The sequence below is a fragment of the Falco naumanni genome, chromosome 4, assembly GCF_017639655.2.
Source record: "Falco naumanni isolate bFalNau1 chromosome 4, bFalNau1.pat, whole genome shotgun sequence".
Classification (NCBI taxonomy): Eukaryota; Metazoa; Chordata; class Aves; order Falconiformes; family Falconidae; genus Falco; species Falco naumanni.
Window position 1 is genome coordinate 13,757,489 of NC_054057.1, and position 20,730 is coordinate 13,778,218.

At 39.7% G+C, this 20,730-nt stretch overlaps 1 protein-coding gene, 1 long non-coding RNA gene and 1 other non-coding gene across 6 annotated transcripts; 1 reads left to right on the forward strand and 2 right to left on the reverse strand.

Annotated features, from left to right (window-relative positions):
* Positions 1-877: 877 nt before the first annotated feature.
* LOC121086646 lies at positions 878-13,967 on the reverse strand. Of its 4 annotated transcripts, XR_005827417.1 has the most exons (5): positions 13,625-13,779; positions 12,633-12,700; positions 5,344-8,437; positions 2,857-4,359; positions 878-2,434 (listed from the first exon to the last, which is right to left on the reverse strand). It is a non-coding gene; the product is annotated as an uncharacterized LOC121086646 (long non-coding RNA). The 4 variants fall into 4 exon arrangements; XR_005827416.1 differs by lacking the exon at positions 13,625-13,779 and adding an exon at positions 13,882-13,967 and having other exon boundaries at positions 878-4,359; XR_005827414.1 differs by having other exon boundaries at positions 878-4,359; positions 13,578-13,774.
* On the reverse strand, positions 8,063-8,150 carry LOC121088149. Its single transcript, XR_005827855.1, has one exon. It is a non-coding gene; the product is annotated as a small nucleolar RNA SNORD93 (small nucleolar RNA).
* Positions 13,820-18,930, forward strand: TOMM7 (translocase of outer mitochondrial membrane 7). Its single transcript, XM_040590625.1, has 3 exons — positions 13,820-14,029; positions 17,446-17,494; positions 18,705-18,930. The coding sequence occupies exons 1-3, from the start codon at positions 13,846-13,848 to the stop codon at positions 18,718-18,720; spliced, it is 249 nt and encodes an 82-aa protein (XP_040446559.1). The 5' UTR covers positions 13,820-13,845; the 3' UTR covers positions 18,721-18,930.
* Positions 18,931-20,730: the final 1,800 nt, after the last annotated feature.

The window sequence follows — 20,730 nt, forward strand, 5'->3', positions numbered from 1 at the left end:
GGGTCAAGAGGTGCTGAGGTTGCACGTAGTGGCCAGTGTTACAGCGAGCTGTACGGGACAGCGTCAGACAGGGAAATGAAGGATATGCAGTAAGGTCCCTAATTAGTCTTTTGCAGCTAGTTATTAAAAACCAATGTTGATCAACTGAAAACTGACCAGTAGGAGCCTGCATGCTCCTGGCTTTTAGCCTTATTTTAGCTACTCACTATTGCTTGGAAGTAGAATCTTAAAATCTGTTCTTAGTAACCTTGTTCTTTCTGCAATCAGATTTTTTCCTGCCTCTAACACAGAACTCCCATGTATCAACCTAATAACTTCAATCAAAATGTTCCTGATTTTCTAATGTCAAATATTTGCGTATGTGGTTCTAGGTAGCTGAAACGCTGAGTACTCCCAAGCTGCAGCTGAGGTTTGCTATATGTGTATATACATATACACTGCTGATATCAAAGCTGGCTCATTTTAAATTTGTTCCGATAAACCTACAGTTCTGTACTGTATATGTACATTTATACACACATAATGCACACATATATGCTGCAGGGTTTCCAGAATTAACTTAAGGCAAGCTAGTTTGGCTACCAATATAATTCCTGCGGCAAGCACAACCTTCCCCATGAGTTATACACCAGTTTCTTGATAGCAGAGACACTGCAACATGCCAGGTAGCTGTTGAGAAAGGTTGGTGCCTTCATGTTTTATCAGCCTTCAAATGTGCTGGTTACTCTGAAAATGCTGAAGCCTGCCTCTGCCAGCTGGGCCACCTACCCTAGCGAGTGGCAAGAATACGACCTCATCAGAAAGCCGATTAAATGCCTTAATGTTTAGGACTCCTACGTTACAGTAAGACACCCATAAAATGACCATGGAGAAAATGCATTGTAACCACTGGTTTATTATACAGGAAACTCTGCAAGTACTAAATTTACTATAAAAACATGCAACAACCAAAGAAGCAGGAAGGAAAAAAAAAGCCTCCAGCGTGAACAAGGTTAAGAACCATTTGTGCAAACTGATGTATTTCTGGCTTGGAGCCAAGTGGGGAGAAAAAGAAATTGTTACACATAGATTCCCAGAAGGTGTAACAGAAGATGCAGCACACTGTTGGAGGCTGAAGTATGTCAAAACCAAAATTAGCTATTAGTCGTTTCAGATCATTTAAGCAGAGTCTGCTCATAGGTAGCAGACTCCACAAAATTCTAAACATGGAAGCAATCATTGGTGTCTGTGCAACTTGTGACAGTAGGTATAAACATACTTGATTTATGAAGGGGGAAGGTCGCTTCAGCACACATGTAAGGATCCTGGCAACTTGACAGCAGCAAGCTTTAATTCCATAGAAGTATCTTTTCACTGTCACTAAAATTCCCATCTCTGAAAGTACCACTACCAGAATAACTGATTTTGATCAAACACAGTTGTACAAGCTTTATGCACGGCATATGTGAATTTCTTTCATTTTTTTTAAAATCCAAACTCAGTATACTTTGCCAATAAAATACTATTTTATTTTTTGTCACAGCCACACAACAATGCCATGTTCTTTATTCAGACAGTATATATCTATGCATTTGTTTCCATGTAAAGAAATACAACAACAGGCTTTTGGTCAGTCTACCTATAGCAACAGCTGCTGCTCCAAGACAGTTATTTTGCATTATCTGCAACTCCCTCTGCAACTGAGATGGGCCTGCTCAGCAGAACAAGCACAACTGCACATAACAATGACGTGTTTCTGAGGTAGGAATATCTTAACTGCTTTTAAATCATTATTTTTTTTATCATTTCACATACATATTACAAATAAAAGGGAAAGTTGGTTACAAACAAAAAGGAATACACACCATCTAGGATTAGTGTAAGAAAAGACCATTGTGGAGGTAGAGCTGTAAACCTGTGAAACTTACAGCAGGAAAAACTTGCCATGCTCCCAAAAGCTCAGGCTTATTTCCCCTTGATAATGGTTTTAACTGGAAAATGTAATCAGTTACACCAGTAACAATAACAATGTAAAACTCTCCTGTAACTCCATGTATCGAACAGCTATAACTGGTGTGCTGGAACTCTCATTCTCCCCCATATTCAGGACATCTTTAACATTAATTTTCATATACACCTTATTTTACATAAATGCTCTATCAACACTTTCCCTATTTATACATGATTTTAATGTTTATAGCTTACAAGTTGTCTGTCAAAAAAATTTAAGAGTGTAGAGTAGATTTATCTGTGGTTTTGATATAAAGGCAATTTTACCACAGAAAGTTTTGATTTTTACCATGGAGCAAAAGGTAAAAAAAAGCCACCTATAAGCTGGGAACATGGGTTTTGGCTTATCTAGGGAGGCAGATGGATGTTATCCTTCCCATGAACCCACAGCTTTGTGCTCTTGCTGGAGAATGTGCTAGTTCTTCCAGTGTGTTGTACTTCTGCTCTGAGAATGAAGAATGTTGCAAGAAACAGAGAGGGAATTAAACAAGACAGCTAAAGCCTCCTCACGCTGAAATACAGCAAATCTAAAAAATTCTGGATGGAATTGGTGCTACTCTGGAATTAAGGTTTAATTTTAGACTCAGAATATGGTATATTAAATGTACCCTTCACAAAATCATAGCATTTGCCCTGAGAGTATGAAATAATATTTATTTCTTTTAGTTTACAGGTTGCAATGTATTGTTAGGGATGAATTAAAAAAGTTTGACACCAGGAACCATACTTCTCAAAGCAGCAGTTTTAGTTAATTAAACTGTTATCTTTCTTGCTTCTTCTTGAGTTAAGGGATATAAATTAGTGTATATAATTAGTCTGTAAATAAATGCCTTCAATTAGTGTTATTTTGAGGAGAGGAGAGCTTACTTTCTGCAGAAGAGAAAATTATCTTTTCTCTTTTGAGGTACTTGCATTTCCAGGCCTCTGTGAGTTATACGAAGCGATGACTACTTGGAGATGTCAGCTCTTTGTGAGGTGTAAAATCATAAAGTACAAGGAGAAATCATCAAGAATCGTAACGGAATTCAAAGTAGACTCCTGAAATCTATTCTTACAAACCTTCACACAGTACTTAGAAAATCCTAAAGTTGAAAAGTAACAGGCTATCACAAAGGCTGTCTGAATGCCCTCCCTGCACATGTCTGTCTCTGGACTTACTTCTCTGAAGGTTAACCTGAAATTCATTGCTTCAATTTACAGTAATAAGGTTTGGAATAACTCCCACATTGGTTTAAGTTACATTAAATCACTGCCAGATATTTGACTCCTATTTTAACATGATTTGTCTGGAAATATACCAAAAATGAGTAACACAATCATAAGTTATACAGTTTTTGAGTCCAAACTATTAAATGCCCACCCATTCACATTCTAATTTATGATTTTCAATGCTGTCCTTTTCACTGGAGTCATATAAACCAGTGAGTAATTCCCACCATCAACAAATGTCCACTACAAATCAGCAGTAAGAAAAAAAAGGAAAAAATACACTGTGCAATGTGCTCATTCATTGTACAAATGGAGCTTTCAATATGCAGCACCAGATGTTCTGTGGTGTGTCTTACATGAGCCTTGGGAATGGCAAGCTTTGTAACAGCATGCCTCCAGTCTTCTCTAGAAACAGAAAGAACAGTTTAAGGCTTATAGATAAAAAAAACCAGTGTATTTTTATAATTTAAAAATCTGTTACGATGGGTAATGACCTCCTAAGAATACAAAGAAAATGGAACAGATAATCCCATGAATATTACTGACCACAGGTACAGTACACAGAGTGGGCTTGGTGAGTTAGCAGGAACCCTATTGAAGCACTCATAATTTGAAATCCTTGTAATGAAAGATGAAGGGAAGGGAGGAACAATCAGTTAGCATCTTAATCCTTCACCTGTATGCAAACTGACTTTCTAACTATACATTTCCTAGTACTGAGATTGGACTGGCTTTAAAGGTCTACATAGAAAGGCTCTTCATTCCTTTGTAAGAGCACAACCTAACTTTAAGAATGACAAACATACATAAAAATGCAGAGTACTTGTTTTAATAATACAATACTATTCTTAAAGCAGATCTTTAGCCACCTAATCTGATCACCACCCACCTTCCTGAGAATATTTTTCTCAAGATTACAACCCGCCTGTCAGGCTACCTGGCCTATTTCATCAGTGTAAGCTCCTCAACCTCAGCAATGTGGGCTGCTAGCAATCTTTTCCATAATGTTTGCAAGAGTTAGACATGCCATAGTTTCTTTGTGCAAAAGATATGCTTGAACACTGAGCTAGATCTCAAAAATCTGGATTTTGTTCTTGCTTCTGTAGGTCACCTTAGACGGGTAAGTTGCAAGGCCATCACTTTATTCCTCCGTTTCTTCATCTGTAAAATGTAAATATGTAAAATAATAATATTCACTAGCTTTTAAAAAACATTTTAGAATATACACTGTTAATTATCAAGCAGTGTGGATTCTCTCATAAGTAACACACAGCTGCTAATACGACTTACCCACTTTCATATTAGCATCTTTATTTAAACGTTCACTGTTCTTACAGCAACATAGCAAAACACTCATTTTGTCTAACAGCAATTGCAAAAAAAAGCTTTTATCCAGCAGAAGCGTAATTAGAATAGTAAAGGTGATGAGATCGTCACCAGCTTTCAGTTTGAGGGCCCATCTGGTATTTTAAGTTCAAGTAACTGAAGTAGCAAAACCAGTTTCCAATTCAAGCCTGCCCTCCGCTGGCTTTAATGAAACACTGCTGATGAATTTTGCATCAATAGCATCTTCCCGTAATGAAGTGGAGGAACTAAATTAACAGAAACTGATACAATTTATTGATTGAGAACTTCAGTCAGCATTTCTTTTTAATTTTTTTTAACAGTAGTTTAATTTTAAAATTTATTTTTAAAGTCCTATATAGGCTTCCTGGCAGATACTTGTTCTTCAGGATTTCAAAGCTCACCAGCATATCAGTGGCTGGAACTAATACACAACATGGGAGGTTACATTCTGCACATGGTTTTAAAGACATTTCATAGAAGAACTACAGAAAAATATTTTGCTATGATACAATTAACAATTTTAATACATAGTGCTATACGTAGTAGTGCAGTACTAATGTCCTAAAAGAGACCAGTATGCCTAGTCTAGTCTAGTCCTCTGTCACTAGAAGCAGTCTTTCCCCCTAAGATGTGGAAGAACAACTTTTATTACCGTGTTTATTTTAGAAAGAACTTCCCATCCCAAATCCCACAGGCAATTAACTCGCCTCTTAACTCAGGAGGACTCATTTTCCTTTCTATATTTAAAATAGGAAGGTAGTTGGGGGGGATGGGGGAAGTTATCTTAGTTATACTTACTCACATAGATTCATCTAGCATGATTTCAACCCCTAGGTGACATTTGTGTCTGGAATACAGAATCTATACCATTATGCACTGGAGGATGTGATCAAGCTGAAAAGCCTCAGATTCATTTATCTTGTCATCTTCATGCTTCGTCACACTTAACAGCATCTAATCTCTTGTGACTGCTACCTTAAAATGAGTAAAATATGGTTTCTTCAGATGTCTACTTAATATACACTTGAAAAAAAAAAAAGAGAAAGAATTAAACTATTACGGAAATGCCATTTTACTTGGACCTGTGTGCCTAACAGACTTTATGAAGCAGAACATAAGGAACTTGCAGGGGTTCCTTGAACGTCCTCTGCTAAAATTCTTGCTGCAATGGCTATCATTCAATATAGAACCTTTAGGAGTCCCTATAACATTTTACAGGAAGCGGTGAAAGACAACTAATCTGTCCTCACTGTTTTGTGGTGGTGTTTTTTTTGTTGTTTGTTTTGTTTAGTTGGTTTCTTTTTTTTTTTTTTTTGTTTTTTGTTTTTTGTTTTTTGTTTTGTTTTTTGTTTTTTTTTTTTCTTCAGGTAGGAAGCTATACAAAAATCTACTGAAATCTCATTAATCACTCCAGTGTGTGCTGGTACAGATTGTGCTCTTAAACTGGATTTCTGCACTCCCAGGAGATTACTGTTTGAGATTTTTAATAATCCTAACTGAAAAGCAGCAACACTGCCACACTGAAATGCTGATTCTTTTCCTGAAAGGTTACTGGTCTTCTGGTGTGTTAGTGGAAGGAGTCTAAGATGAACTTACAGATATGTTAATTAAGCTGTCAATACATAGAGAAGAGATACTTGTGTGCCTACTTGACAATATTTTAAAATTAATAAAATCTAAAAACATTTGTCTGGGCTAAATATGGCATATGATTATGCTAGAATCGACAGAGTCTGGACAGAAATTATGTATGAAAGACAAAAAGGACAGCATTTTAAGAGATTAAGGTTTATGTTCACAGAATAGTAAAAACTTCATTAACCATGAGTTAAACTTCATTTAATCCTGATAGCACTACACAAGACTTGCAAAGGAAGATCTTTCCTTGATCACCAACCCCCAGGTATCTGTGAAAGGCCTTAATTACTCCTCATTATAATACTAAATTACTGATTGTAAGGCGTGCTGAAGATCTCAAAGAAATTTTCAGTGAAATCCGAGCTACTGAAAAGCGAAAAATAAAGACAGGCATAAATGCTGATACTTTTGTCAGTACCAGTTTGACTTCAGGTTCTGGAAGGCAGCTCTTCCTGGAGGGTCACCTTTAACAGAAGCCCATATGATGCACCCTGAGCTTGGCGAAAGGAGGTGTGAACTTCTCCTTGCCTTGTTGGTGATGGTTAGGCCATGCTGAATCAGGAACGTGACTAAAGGTTTGTCCTTAAGTTTCTGAAGTCAATTCCCCCCCAAGCCGACAATCAAGATAAAATAATACCTACGTTCAGTTTATCTGTTTTGTTCAATATTTAGATATACTGAGAAAGATTCAGTTTATACATATACATGACATTTACTTTGTTGACTGGGTAATCTTACCCGAGATCTGAAAATATACGTATTTTAACCTCTTGTATTATGCTCTGGACTCCATAATTTGCATTACAAGCTGTTAAAAAAGATTATAATGACAACACTAAAACCTAGACTATCTTTGAAGCAAGAATTAAAGCTATGCTTTAAATTTTATTTAAATTAAAACTATGCTAAATTAAAATTTAATTTATACTTTTATCTTAACAAACACCCTTCCTCTTTTGGAGGCACCAAAGGAAAAGGAAACTTAGGGATATACACAGTAACTGAAACTATTTTTTTTAGCAGTGACTCAAGATAAAAACCAGAACAAACTCATATTCTAGCAGAAAACCCAGACAGACCTGTTCCACATCCACCTGGTGCATTTCAACTCAGAGGTCCTTCTTTTTGCTTTACTACTTGTTTTCTCTTTGCTTATGATCAGGGGCTAATTAGTATCTTGTTGTTGTTGTTGTAGTAAACATTTAGCTTGTAAAATTTGAAAGAGTGCATCCAAAAGCGCTATTGTAAATCAGTGAAGTGAATGCTGTGCATCAATCAGTTACTATTTTTAAGTATTTCACTGTCAGAAAAAGTCATTTCAGCAGCATGTTTTGTTTTTTTAGATGGATGCTAAGAAAGACTATTACAACAAATGCTCATTGAAGACAGGAAGCAGAATTTGACTTTTAATTACAACTCTTATTTTTCAAATACTCCAATTTATGTTCTGTTTCAAAAAGAACTATTTCGTTTTCATGTGCAATGCTGTCAACTGATTGCAAAGACATACATTCTTGGTTTCATGGTTGCCTCACCTTAATAAAATGTACTAAGGCCAGAATTAGTACAAAAATAAGTATACTAAGAGCAAAGACTTTTGGAAATCAGAATATATTCACTGTTTTCCTCACCTTGTTTCAATCACAGTAAAAATTTGCCTAGAACAAGCATCTCTTAAGTCCTTTAGAATCGTTGTAGTTATGTGTTGTTATAGTAACATATTCTTTAGCAACAAAAATCTACTTGAGATCTGTTGACAAATAAAAGGTTTAGTATCTTTAGAGGAAGATCCTCCTAGAGCTACTGAAACCTTCACTGCTCAGATGCCAAAAAAAGCTTAATTTAAAAACAAAGATTGAATAAATATGAATATTAGTTTTGGCCTCAGAAAATCCTTTAATCCATCAGGTTTTTGCGTATCATTGAAAGTATGCAAGGAATCAGATTATTGTTTTCATCCTCGGCCAAATACTGCAATCATAAAAACATGTATTTAAGAACTGTTGTGTTTTTAGAGGAACTACCAATAGTAAAAGGTAGCAGTATCTTTAAATGTAACAATTTTCATTATTAAATGAAGATGGGAAGAATGGGAAAGTCAAGTTTCAAACAACAACAAAGTTTTGCAACAGGTAATACTCAATTTTCAAGCACAACAGCAGTTCTTCTCAAAGGTCTCTAAAAGCATTTGATGAGGTTCTGTTGAATGCTGTCTCACCTCAAACTGCTGTGTCTCCTTCACTGGCCTTGGGAGCTGTAATGAAAAACAATGAAATTATTACTGTTTTGTAGTTAACTCCACATTACCACTCAGTTTTGGTTTATTTTTAAATAAATAAATTTTGTATTGAATATACAGAATTACTACACCTTGCTTTTTGTTCCTACCACTCCGGTCATTTTACTAATTTTCTTTATAGGCATCTGACAATACCACTTTTCTTGGAAATATCCTGTATCAGACAGTGACTAGAGTACAGCCAACAAGTATCACACAGAAATTCATATAAAAGGGATTGTAATCTGGACAGAAAATTTTTATATGCATCACTGCTCTGTATTTCAAGTATATTTTGAAAATATGTAAAATACAAAACCTCATGTACTCAGATCCAAGTAATCTAGGTCTTAACAACATTCAAGAGAAATTTTAGAATTCTGACATTTCCCACATGACATAATTGGACAGCCTTAGTATTTTTTTATTTTGACTAAAGGGATTTCCATTTTTATTTGTCTCTCTGTGAAACAAAGGAGCAAGGAACACTTGCCAGACCGGTAGTACTGCAGAGTAGCTGTGATTTATTATACTAAATGAATGGGAATACTCAAATGGAATGGAAGAAAAGGACCATCATTAACAGGGCACAATCGAAACAGAAAGGCTAATCATAATAATAACGTGAAATAGAACATGTAGTCATAACATACTACCAATTTCACTGACAACGTAAAGGTTCAGCCTGTAATGGAAATCTGTTAAATACATCTTGCTTGTGTCCTTGTGTTATTTATACTGATTTACAGTGTAATCCTGAAGTATGAAATGCCTACCATAGTATCTTTGAAATGTAAGTTCCTCCTAAATGGGATAAACTCAAAGTTTGTTCCCAAGCAGATGAATTTAATGCAGTTTCTTGAAGGGGAAATCTGAAAAGTGAGAGTGGTAAGAGTATAATGGAGCTCTGCAGTGACTTCCTGTGTAGAGTTTACAGAAATTTTCCACAAACTTTTAATGTGCCACTTCACTTTGCCTCCCTCGTCAGCTTTCTGAGTTGCATGCACTGTTGCACGGCTTTGTAGTGTGTTGACATAAAGCTTTAGAGGTCTGCAATTCTTTAATGTGAAATCTACCCTTGGCACCAAAACCAGACAACTAAAGTCATCAGACTGAGTGACATTATTTCCCTGAGCCAGAGACTCATGCTGAAGTGATTCAGTCCTGTTTATAAGAATCTCAGTTCTCTTCTTTACTCATAAATCCGAAACATTAATCTGGTTTACAATGAGTGTTAGTGGTATTAATTTGCTATGAAAACACAGCACCTGCAGAATTACTGCTAATCAAGTTAATAAAACAGGAGGGATTCATGTTCTTGTCCCAGTTAAAACCTCTGTGATTTTATTTTATTGTTGTTGCTGATCACACAAACTATGAGGCAAGAGAAATTCAAAGAGGTTTTTCGTAACAAAAAAAATGTCAACATATATGGTATTACTGTCTTTTGTCACTCCAGCAATTAAGGCTCTTTCTTTTCTTCTTTAATGAAAACATTTCAAGTCTTCATTATCAGCCATAAGAGAAAAAGAAGAAAATAAATCCAACATCCTTCACGGAAGCATTACAATAAATTACAAATGTGAACTAGTGCCCACAGCATGCCTACCACATCCTACTTCTATCTTCTCCAGGCAAAGCTGCCTCTATCAATTTCTTAGAGTGCCCATTTCTTTGGGTATTACTTCTCCCTTCAAAACAGCTATTGTTTCATACCTAAGCATAGGCACCTTTGGTTTTAGGGGCTAATTTTCAATATTTCAATTATTTGAATAGTGCTGTCCCACCAGACTGAACTTGCAGGGAAGATGACTGATGTTCTCTTTTACCCTATGGCTGAGTCAATAGCTCACCAAAGGACTGTTGAGCTCTCAGACCCTCTAACATCCTAGGTGCCACCAGAGCCAAATAAAGGCACAGAACACTTCTGGAGTCAGTACAAACCTTTGCTATTGGCATGCTCTGGGGTTTTTTTTGTGTTGTTTGGGGTTTTGTTTGGTTTTGTTTTGTTGCGGGGTGGTGGTGTGTATGTGTGTTGCGTTTTGGTTGTGGGTTGGTGTTTTTTTTTTATTGCAGATATGATACAGATGCACGTTATGATGGAAGAAATGCTGTTCTCCAGTCACTTTTCTTAGTTTACAAATACCCTTTCTCAGCTTCAGTCTGTAACACTACATAAATTCAGACCATTAACTATACAGAATAAACTGCTTTATTTGCATACAAAACACATGTACTTGTGCTTTTCTAGGCCACAGTAATGATTTTGTTTGCAAGAGAACTGTGGCAAAGAAATATTTATTTTCTTGCTGTTGATTTCCTGGCTTCTATAGTTAAATAAAGGAAATAACCTACAAGCTTTTAGTCAAACGTCAGAATTAGCAAACATGAGAAATGAAAACTATCAAGGAAAGCTGCTGTGCTCTGCAAATTACTCCTTGACTTTATGTGAAGGCAACAAGAGAATCACCTGGTACACGCGGCACACTTGTGAATATCCTTTCTCAAGAACATCCACAATAAGAATATATTGTATCACATGTGACACTGTTAAACCAATTTATACTTGAAGGAGACAGAGCTGTCTAACCGTTGTTCAGTAAATTTGACCATCTGAATCCTACTTACACTAAAATTACAAGCATTTTAAAGAAAAATACCTTTCAAATTTAATTCCAATGCGGTGGGTCACATTTTACTGTAATATTTTGTGAGAGATCATGAACAAGCTGTGTGCTGTAACAAACAGTTGCTTTTGTACATTTAGAAAGAACAAGCTGTAACACACACACACCGTTAACTACACTGTGGAAGCAGATCTGATTTAGTCTCATCTAGAAAGGAAAATCAATGTAATACAAACTGCTGAAAAATAAGTTCCTGCAGCAACCACTTCTCTTCCTTTGCAAGGGTCAGAAAAGAGAGCTCGTTGGTTTGACCTTTTTCTCTTTTGAGTATGACAAACCATTACTGACAAATGAATGTGCCACTTGCACTACACTTTTTTGGAAGAATAGTAAATTTGTCATTTTGAATGTCTACACAATTCTACTCATGAGTGTACTAGTTTGAAAAGTTTGACAACAGTGATATACCAAAAAACCTGAAAGCTAATGCAAACCTACAGATAGAAAGACTTGTTACCTCAAGTTAGAATTCCCAGCTCAAATGCAAGACTACCCCTAAAATAGTTTAACAATAGTTATATAATATTCAATTTCAGGAGCAGAAATACATCAATCCACTGATGTACAAATACCAGGCCAGATACGACAAAGTAGGAGTTACGTGACCACATTGGTAAGTACAAACTCGCCTTTAATACCATGCAGAAAAAAGCAACAGACAAACAGCACTTCAGAGGCAGCTCTGTCTTTTATGGATGAAATATCTGTATTACTAGTTGCCCATGCCTGCCACAGAAAAGTCTTCATTAGTATGTTCCAGAAATTCTGGATTCGTTAATGGAAGTATTCCATTAATCTGAAGGTACTATTTCGAAGTAACACCACCTTGGTTGCCAAAAAATGAACTGGAAAAAGCCCTACCTGCAAGATGATACTGGCAACACTTCATTTTTAAAGCGAAATGAAGATAACTAGCAAGTATTTTTCTACCTATCCCAGCAGCTTACCTGCTGCAGGAAGAGGGGAGTAAGCCAAACTGATAAAAAACTTCATCAAGCAAAACTAACCCTCACAAAGTCAATTGACACAACACGTGCTCCCATTATCATCTGTCGCTATCTGGAGCACACTTTGTTGCCCCTAATGGCTAAGAATGTATAAAGAAAATATGTCACATGGTCATGTCATATGCCATTTGACACGAAAGCATATTCTTTTGGGAAAGGTGTAGGTTCACAGTCCGGGCTTCCTACTGATGTTCATCTGCTCATTTGCTTAGGGATAAGCTATTCTGTTTATAAAGATGCCACTCACAAACTCTAAGCCTCTGCTTTACTTGTTAGATATTAAATGTGTCTGTCACATGACTAGAAATATCGATGTATCTCATCAACACGTTTAATGCGCATGAAAGTACAGTGCATATGGACTGGCTTACATAAGGAAAGGCTATTTGTGCATTTGGTAACACAGCAACATGTTTATGCCACCACAACACCAAAATACTTCTTTATCCCCCACATTTTGATTATTGGTAGACTTACCGTGGCAAAAGCGAGCCGCAGACTGCTAGAATCCTTCACATGGCTTGCAGCTGGCTACCTGTCCATACCTGGAAAGCAAAGAGCAAGCTGTAAGCTCATGTTTTTATCATCCTGGAATGGCAGAGCAGGCATCCACACACTGCAAAAGGAAATGTGGTATTTGTATAAGAGATATTTATTACAGCCCTGGATTCTATTTTGGATCTAAAAGCACCGACAAAATGGTAACAGAACTTCAAGTAATTGCCTTAGGCAAACCAATACATAACATGCAGAGCTTTAACTGTGTCTGGTCAATAAATCACGACTATGAACAAAACTGAGTAGGTTTCTGCAGTGTCACAAGGACTGATTTCTAAAAACTTTTTTCAGAGTTTCCATATGCAATTAAATTCCCTCTAAACTATGACAGGAGTTTGATGTAGTTAACACGGGCAACCTGTATCATGTCTGTTAAGTAACTCAGCCCATCAGCAATACTAGGAACCTGAAGGCCTGGCTCTGGCACTACAGCAGAAGGTAGCAGGAGGCCTGAGAAAGAATGAACACGGTACAACTGCAACACAACTCAGGGAGTCAAGGGCAGCGCCATCACGCAGCACGACGCCCCGCAGGCAGCGGTGCCAAACAGACAAGAGCTCGGTGCTTCGGGCACTGCAAGGGGCCCTGGCAGAGGCCACTCAGTCACTAGATAGACAAGGAAGGGCCTCGGTACTTACGGGGGCTCTGAGTCTGTAAGGACAACGGGCTCTCAGCGCTATATTGGCTTTTTTCAACGTTAGGTCTGAAAGCAGAACGCCTCTCCCCATACGGACAGCCCGGCTTTCACCGCCAGAACTTGCCCGGCCCTCCTGCGTGCTTCCACAGGCCGCACACCCCGCACAGGCACGTCCCGCTCCGTCCAGAAACGCTTCTTTTCTCCCTCCACCGCCACCTGTCACTTACCAGACGCCACGTCCCAGCCTCCAGAGGGGCCTGCGCAGCGCGCGTACCTCGACACCTCCGGGAAAGAAACACGAACGCGGGGCCCAGAGGCAACACGAAGGCGGCCGCGTCCCCTGCGACCCCCCGCACCCCCCGCCCGGCGAGCCGGACCCCGCGGGCGGCCGCGCATGCCCGGGGTCGGTGGCGAGCGGAGGGACCCCGCGGCCGCCATTTTCTCGCCCGTCTCAGGGAAGGGGCTGTCTCCTCCCCGCCACCCGGCGGCGGCGCCATGGAGGCCCGCCCCCCGCCGCTGCCGCAGCGCTACCCGGGCGGCTGGGCTCCTCCTCCTCCGCTCTCCCCCGCCGCCGGCATGCCGAAGCTCAGCAAGGAGGCCAAGCAGCGGCTGCAGCAGCTCTTCAAGGGCGGCCAGTTCGCCATCCGCTGGGGCTTCATCCCCGTCGTGCTTTACTTAGGTCAGCGGCGGCCGGGGGACCGGCCGTACTGCGGCGCGGGGGTGGCGGTGGCGCTCGGCGGGCGGTGGCGAGGCCGAGGCCGGGGCGGCCGGGCGCGCCCCCCCCCCATCCCGGCCCGGCCCGGCCCGGCAGCGCGTGCTCGGGGCGGGTGGGGGGGTGGAAGGGAGCGCGCGCGCGTCGGGGAGAGGCGCCCGGCGCCCCCGGGCTGTGCGGGCCTCGCCGCGCGTGCGCGGGCGGAGCGGGCTGAGGGCCGGCCGGTGAGGCGGCCTGTGGGAGCCGTGGGGCAGGGACGGGCCTTGCCCTTGGCCCTGCTGCGCGGTGGCCGTGGGGGCGCTTGGTTTCTTTCTCTTTTTTTTTTTTTCTCTCCTTTAAAAAGCTTTTTCTGCGCCCTCCCGTGCCTGGGCGCTGTTGCCGCGCTGGGGCGCGCTGAGCCCGCGTACGCGGTGAGGAGGGGGCGGGCCCCGCGGGAGCGGCCCGGGCCTGCGCCACCGGGGCGGCTTGGCGGCGAACGGAGCCGTGATTTAATCATGCCGTGATTATCGGTGACCGACCGGCCTAGCTGCCAGGCTGTGTGTTTCTGGCAGTAGGGCGTCCGTGTGCGAGGAGAAAGCTGTCTGCGGGCAGGAGCCCCTTCGTGGTGCCGCGGGGGTTGCCGGCCTCTGCCCGAGGTTGAATTTCCAGCTAGGTGCAGGTCACAATCTCCCGAAATGGCGTGGCTCCTGTTTCCGAACTGCTGTGGAGCATTCAGGGGATGCTTTGGTATCATGCCTGGTGCCCAGGGTGTATTTCACTTGCTCCTGTCATGGGTCTGGCTGGGCATCACCGCCACATGATGGCTGTCCTGCAGAGTTTGGGCTGTATGCCATCGGCTGTCCGTGTTACAGGGCCTGACCTACTTAAGACTTTCACTCCCTGTTAGAAAGCGGGTTTGGATTCCCACCACCGCCACCACAACCACCACTTGGGAGTAGTTCTGCCTGAATCCTTAAAAACCACCGAGGAAGACTATCCTGGATGTAGCTACTTAAGCACATGTGCAGTAGCCGTGACACGCTTGTTCCTTGCTTCCGTGGCAAGGGGCCCCAGGAAGGCTAATCCTTGTGGTTCACCTGGTTTATTTTCTGCCCAACTCCAGTGGGTCTTTCTGGAAGAGCATCTAAAACAGGCAGGCACCTCTGCCTTGAATGCAAACCTGAAGGAGGGTTGGGAGCTTAATGTAATTACAGTCAAAGCTGATAGGTTGTTTTAATTAATGGAGGAGAATGCAGCCTCCAATTTGAAGGGCTTTGATTGTTCACATAGTAGATAGCAATCAGGAGAAAGTTGGTCTTTTCAACAGTCGCATACAGGCTTTAACAACTACAGGTAAAAGAGGCCACTTCGAACACTATGGAAAAACACTAATTGGCAGTATTAGGTTTAAGTTTAATTGCACTTCCATTTTTAGTTTGTCACTTGTTTTTGGGTGGGAATTGCAGCAGTGTTTTGTGGCCTGATTTTGCTCTTGCTGAATTTTTGTTTTGATTTTACTTTTATGACAGTATCTATGAATGTGGGAAATATGCTTTTGTTCTCAGGGACATCAGAGGAAGTAAGTTAAGTCATGTAAAGCCATGTCGTTATATTTGAAGTTGCACTGATATTAGGGTACCTTGTATACTTCTGTTACGTAGCAGTGAGAAACTAAGTTGTAGTAGTTTAGCTTCATAACTCCAGAAAATAAGTGTGCTGTTCCACATCTGCATTGCCTTCTTACGAATTTGTCTGCTGTAATGAAAGGACATTAAGTGTAAGCAGATGGGAAGGAGATGTGCAGGTGCCACTTTCACTTGCCATAGACATTTGGAGGTGGCATTTACTCAAAGTCTAGAAACGGAAGAACTTTTTTTGTACTGGGATTACAATTGAATCTGGGAGGGAAGGTGTGATGCAGTGGAAGGGCCGAGGCTACACAGTCCTTGGTGTCACAGATTCAAGGTAAATTTTTGTATTGACCCCTGTGTATATGAAATACATGCTAAACTAAACACAGGCAAGGAAACTTTGGGAAATTTTGAGCTTTTAACTTTCTCTGAAAGGCTTTCTAGGTCAGCATGGGATGCTCAGGGGATGTATAAGGGAGCCTGGTATGTGCATGTGCAATTATAGGTAATTGGTCAGGTTTTGGGTGTTTTTGTTGTATTTTGTTGTAGTTTTTTTGCTTTGAAGTGACTGCCCCTGTTAAGTAGGTAAATTAGACCAGTACAGTTTTGTTGAACCTGGCTTCCTTATTTGAAGGTACTGGGGGGGGAAGAAAAGCCAGAAACATTCACACACACAAAGTGTAACTCCTAATATAACTTCATGAATTTTAAAGCAATTTTGCTGGACAGTATGGCAAGCGAAGAAAGTGGGTGAGGGTGCTGAATACTCTCAGATCACACAAGGTTATCTACAAAGAGTTAACCTGTTCCCCATGAAATTACTGGAAGTTTTTTCGTTAACCTTCATGGCCTGTGTTTCAGGCGAACTGGCATTAATTATTTATTTGCGGTAAACAAGGGAAATAATGTATTTTTTCATGTAACATCCATTTCTAGATAGCAGATGTAGGAGAGAGTGTGTTGAACAGTACATGAATTGCGTGATTACACTTCAAGACTTTTACAGTTCAGAGGGCAAAGATATTTTATACACTGAACGTTCAGTTGCTTCTCTAGCATTAGTTTGCTTTAGTGAATTGGTACTCGAGTCATTAGCTGAGGATGAGCTCTTTGTTATTAACTCTGTCTTAGTTTTCCTGGGTGTTAGTAGGTTGATAAATACTGTGTTTCTTTGCAAGCTTTAGTACTAGATAGCATTTCAAAAAGTGCCAGTAAAAATGGGAGATGTTAGGTTCAATTGTATTTGACATTTAGAATTCTGTCAGCCTAAATTGAGTGAACTGTTACTGAAATATTTCTTCTAAGTTCTGCATTGGATGTCGTTGCAGAACATTGCCTGTTAGGACCCAGGATGCTTGCTTATACCAGTTGTAGGTGTCACTGTTGGTACTGCCTTTCTAGGTTGTTTTCTAACCAACACTTAAAAATCGGCCTGGTTTTGTGTTGTGTTGGTATGTATGTCTTGATCTTTGGGATAGATAACTTTCTCCATCTCACATAGCTAGTTGGCCCTGAATTTTAAGTCAGATAAAGATGCAGGTAAGAATTAAAAGCAAAACAAAATTGCCCTGTACACGTGTATTTATTTTCTCTGCTTTCTAACCCTGATAAGAATGTGCAATTTTTATTCAGGTTGGTACACAGCTTCATGAATCACAGTTCTCAGGAGGTCTTCTTTTTTTTTATTGCAATGTAATGGGCTGGAATAATTTGATAATGATTTAACTATGTCAGAATTCGCACATATTTATATATATGTATGTTTCACTTCAGGTTTTAAGAGAGGTGCGGATCCTGGAATGCCTGAGCCAACTATCTGGAGGTATGTATTGGTTCCTAATGTACATGCAAACCCAGTGCAGGAAGTTGCCATTTTGGGTGTAACCTCTGGACAGCAACAGTTGCACACATTGCTTTCATCCATTGTTTTTGATTGTTTAGGGTGAAAGCATAGCAGGTCATGGGTTTTGTTTCTTCAGAAATCCAGACAAGAAGACAGCAGAATACAAGTTATTGGGAGGGCCTTTCTCTTAATCTTGCATGGCTTTTACTATATGGGACATCCTGTACCTTTTGAGTGGACACTAGTCTGTTGTAGAGCAACAGTTTATGCAAGTTTGTGCACTGAGGAATAACTTTTCAGCTTTCTAGCATGAGTTTAACAAAACCCAATCTCTTGCCTTTGCAAACATGGTAGTAACGCTGCATAAAAGCTGCATGAAGTAAAGGGCTGTATCCTTCAATGTTAATCATTGTCTTGAAGCAAAGTGCATTTGCTCACATTGCCTCTTCCTTCTGGAACTGTTTAGTGCTGCAACGTCATGACATTAGTAATACCTGAATTCTTGTGGTATTTGAGTTTTACTGGATGACTTCCATGGGTGAGACAAAGTTTTGAAGTGTGACTCTTCTATTTTTCTTGAAATAATTTTGGTTACTGGGCAGAGCTAGGTATTGCTAAGACAAGTAATTGATGGACTGTATTGTTTGCAAAGTCATATATTAATGTTCTAGCTTCACATAGTTATAATGTATAGAAAACCCCTTTTTAGGATTCAGTGATTCAAGGGAGTTACTTCTAACAGTCAAATACGGAAAAAGGTGTCAAGATCATGTTGCAGTTTCATTAAAATCCTCTGTTGTCTCAAGGACTAACTTGCTGGAGGTGTTTTGTTTGTTGACACTGTTTCTATGTTTAGCTTCAGTAGCAGTTTGAGACTTTTTCCTGGTTCACTGGGCGTGTCTCTGCACACAGTAAAGTATGTGTTGCATACCAGAATGTATGTACACAGATACCAGAAATGTGTTTGGTTTAATCTGAAGCTTACAGATGCTCATTTTTCTAAGCACATTGATGTTCTGTAGACTGAAATTTTACTTTAAAGGTGGCATTATTTCAGTATTTTGGGGGCTGGCATTTGTTCCGTACATTTACAGGGCTGTTCCTCCAGGCTTGTATTTTACAAATATCCATTTAAAAATGAGTACATGCTGCGAATCTGACTTCGGTTTCCTCCCCCCTCCTCTTCCAGTCTACTTTGGGGATGAAGGATGTGGTGGTCCTGTTCTAGAACCAGCCGATGGACAGAGAAAGTGTCTGAAGATACGTACATTCCAGAGGATGAGGTGGACACTTAACACCAGCTGGCTCAATCAGCTTGCTAATGACATAGGTTGTACATACAACAAAATGGAATTTATATGGACCTAACTTATTTGCATTACAGTGTAATTAAATAAATACAATTTGAATGGTTACGCATTTGTTTTTAAGTCTTTACATAATTAAAATGTAGCAATTTTTATTACATGAAGGATAACCCGTTGTGTGAGGTTTTGGTTTTTTTCCCCAAAATATGATGACATATGATCACCATATTTATCCCTGCTATGAGAAAACTGAGCTCATGTTCTAAATACTTCAATATTCTTCAAAGATTTCTTGCCTAAATGTTGGTAAGCCTCTACAGCTGGTCACTATGCTGACCTATTATTTTTTTGTTTGTTTTCCTTCCTCTTATATTAGTTCATTTCTGGATACATTAAGAATTGAGAGATGTGTACTTTTTTCCTAGCATAATCTGATAGTAAAAAGGTGAACTTTTCAGCCAAGTTTACCCTAAAACACTATGTACATTCTCCATAATTTGGGATGGGGTGGGAGGACAAACAAAAGTGTTCTGTAAGAGAAATTTGTTAATATATAACTGAAGGAAGTAACCAAGTACACATAACAGGATGTATGCTTTGCTTTCACTTCAAAGTCTTGCCTTTTGGAATATTGTTGATTTGGCTTCCGTTGGTTTTCTCCCTTATAACATTGAAATTCAAGCACTGGGTAGATTACTCTCTCACCTCTAGAACTGTACAGGCTAGGTTGCATCTGTGCAGTGATTTTTAAAAAACTTATTGGCTCCAAACTGTTGTTGCAACAAAAGTAATCTAGATTTAAGATTGGTTTCTTTTTAACCCCATAGATTTTTCAGACAGTTGCTACATTAATTAAATGTTTAAGGAATAGGAGATTCCTTAGTTTCTCATCTGTTACGAAAATTCATGGTAAAGTGTTACTGTGTTTAAAGGCAGATGTGATTGGAAAGCAAATGAGCAAAAAATTAAATTGAAAAACAAGAACTGGGAAGAAAAAAAAAGTGGGAAACATCTATGAGAGCTAATGCAAACCAGCATGTTCCTTAAAATTCCATTAGTCACGGTAATTAAATCAAATGTCATGAAATAGTGAAACAGCTAATGATAATAGACCACTGCCAGGGGAGCAGAGCAAAGACTGAATGCAGAACACTTTTCTTGTGACCTTACAGCCTGTTGCTAGTGCAGCTTTTCTAGTGCCTTTTTTCTGATGGTAACTTCAGATTAATGTAACTGCTCATATGTCCTAAATTATGAAAGGACTTCAAATTCTGATCCTTTTTCTTGACTGATCCTGATTAAAATAGTAATGAAATAATCTGTTGGTACTTGATAGTGGCTTTAACCGTGATCAGGAACATTTTTCTCATATTGAATCTAGTGGAATGACCAGAGATACTCAGTATGAAGAGATATGGTATTTGGTGTAAACGCCAATATCTCAAAATTGGGTTTTGCTTCTGACAAGGGTATGCAGTACCCAAAATGCAGCAGTGAGAGGGTGGACCCAAACACCTGCAGAAGTGTATTTCATGCGCTCTGTTGTGTGTCAGACATCTGGGGATGTGGTTTGTGGGTCTTAACCACCACATGGTTGCTCTGGCTGTTTTCCAGCAATAGTATTATTTGGCAAGAGGCAGAGAAATAGGGAAGTGTGCTTGTCTCTTTTTCATTAAAAGATTTACATACATAAGTGTGGATATATCAAGCACAGGCCAGATTCTGTGACCTTACCATGCTGAAAATTTCCCTTAAAAGTAGTTGTAGTTCAGGTTTTTTTGAGACTTGGAATTACTGGATAAGTATTGTTTATATAGTTCTTACTTTTAAAATTTTGCTTTATGCACATTGGATAGCAAATTTTTGGTAATTTCACTGCTGTTATGGAAACAAGTGAAATTACTGTCT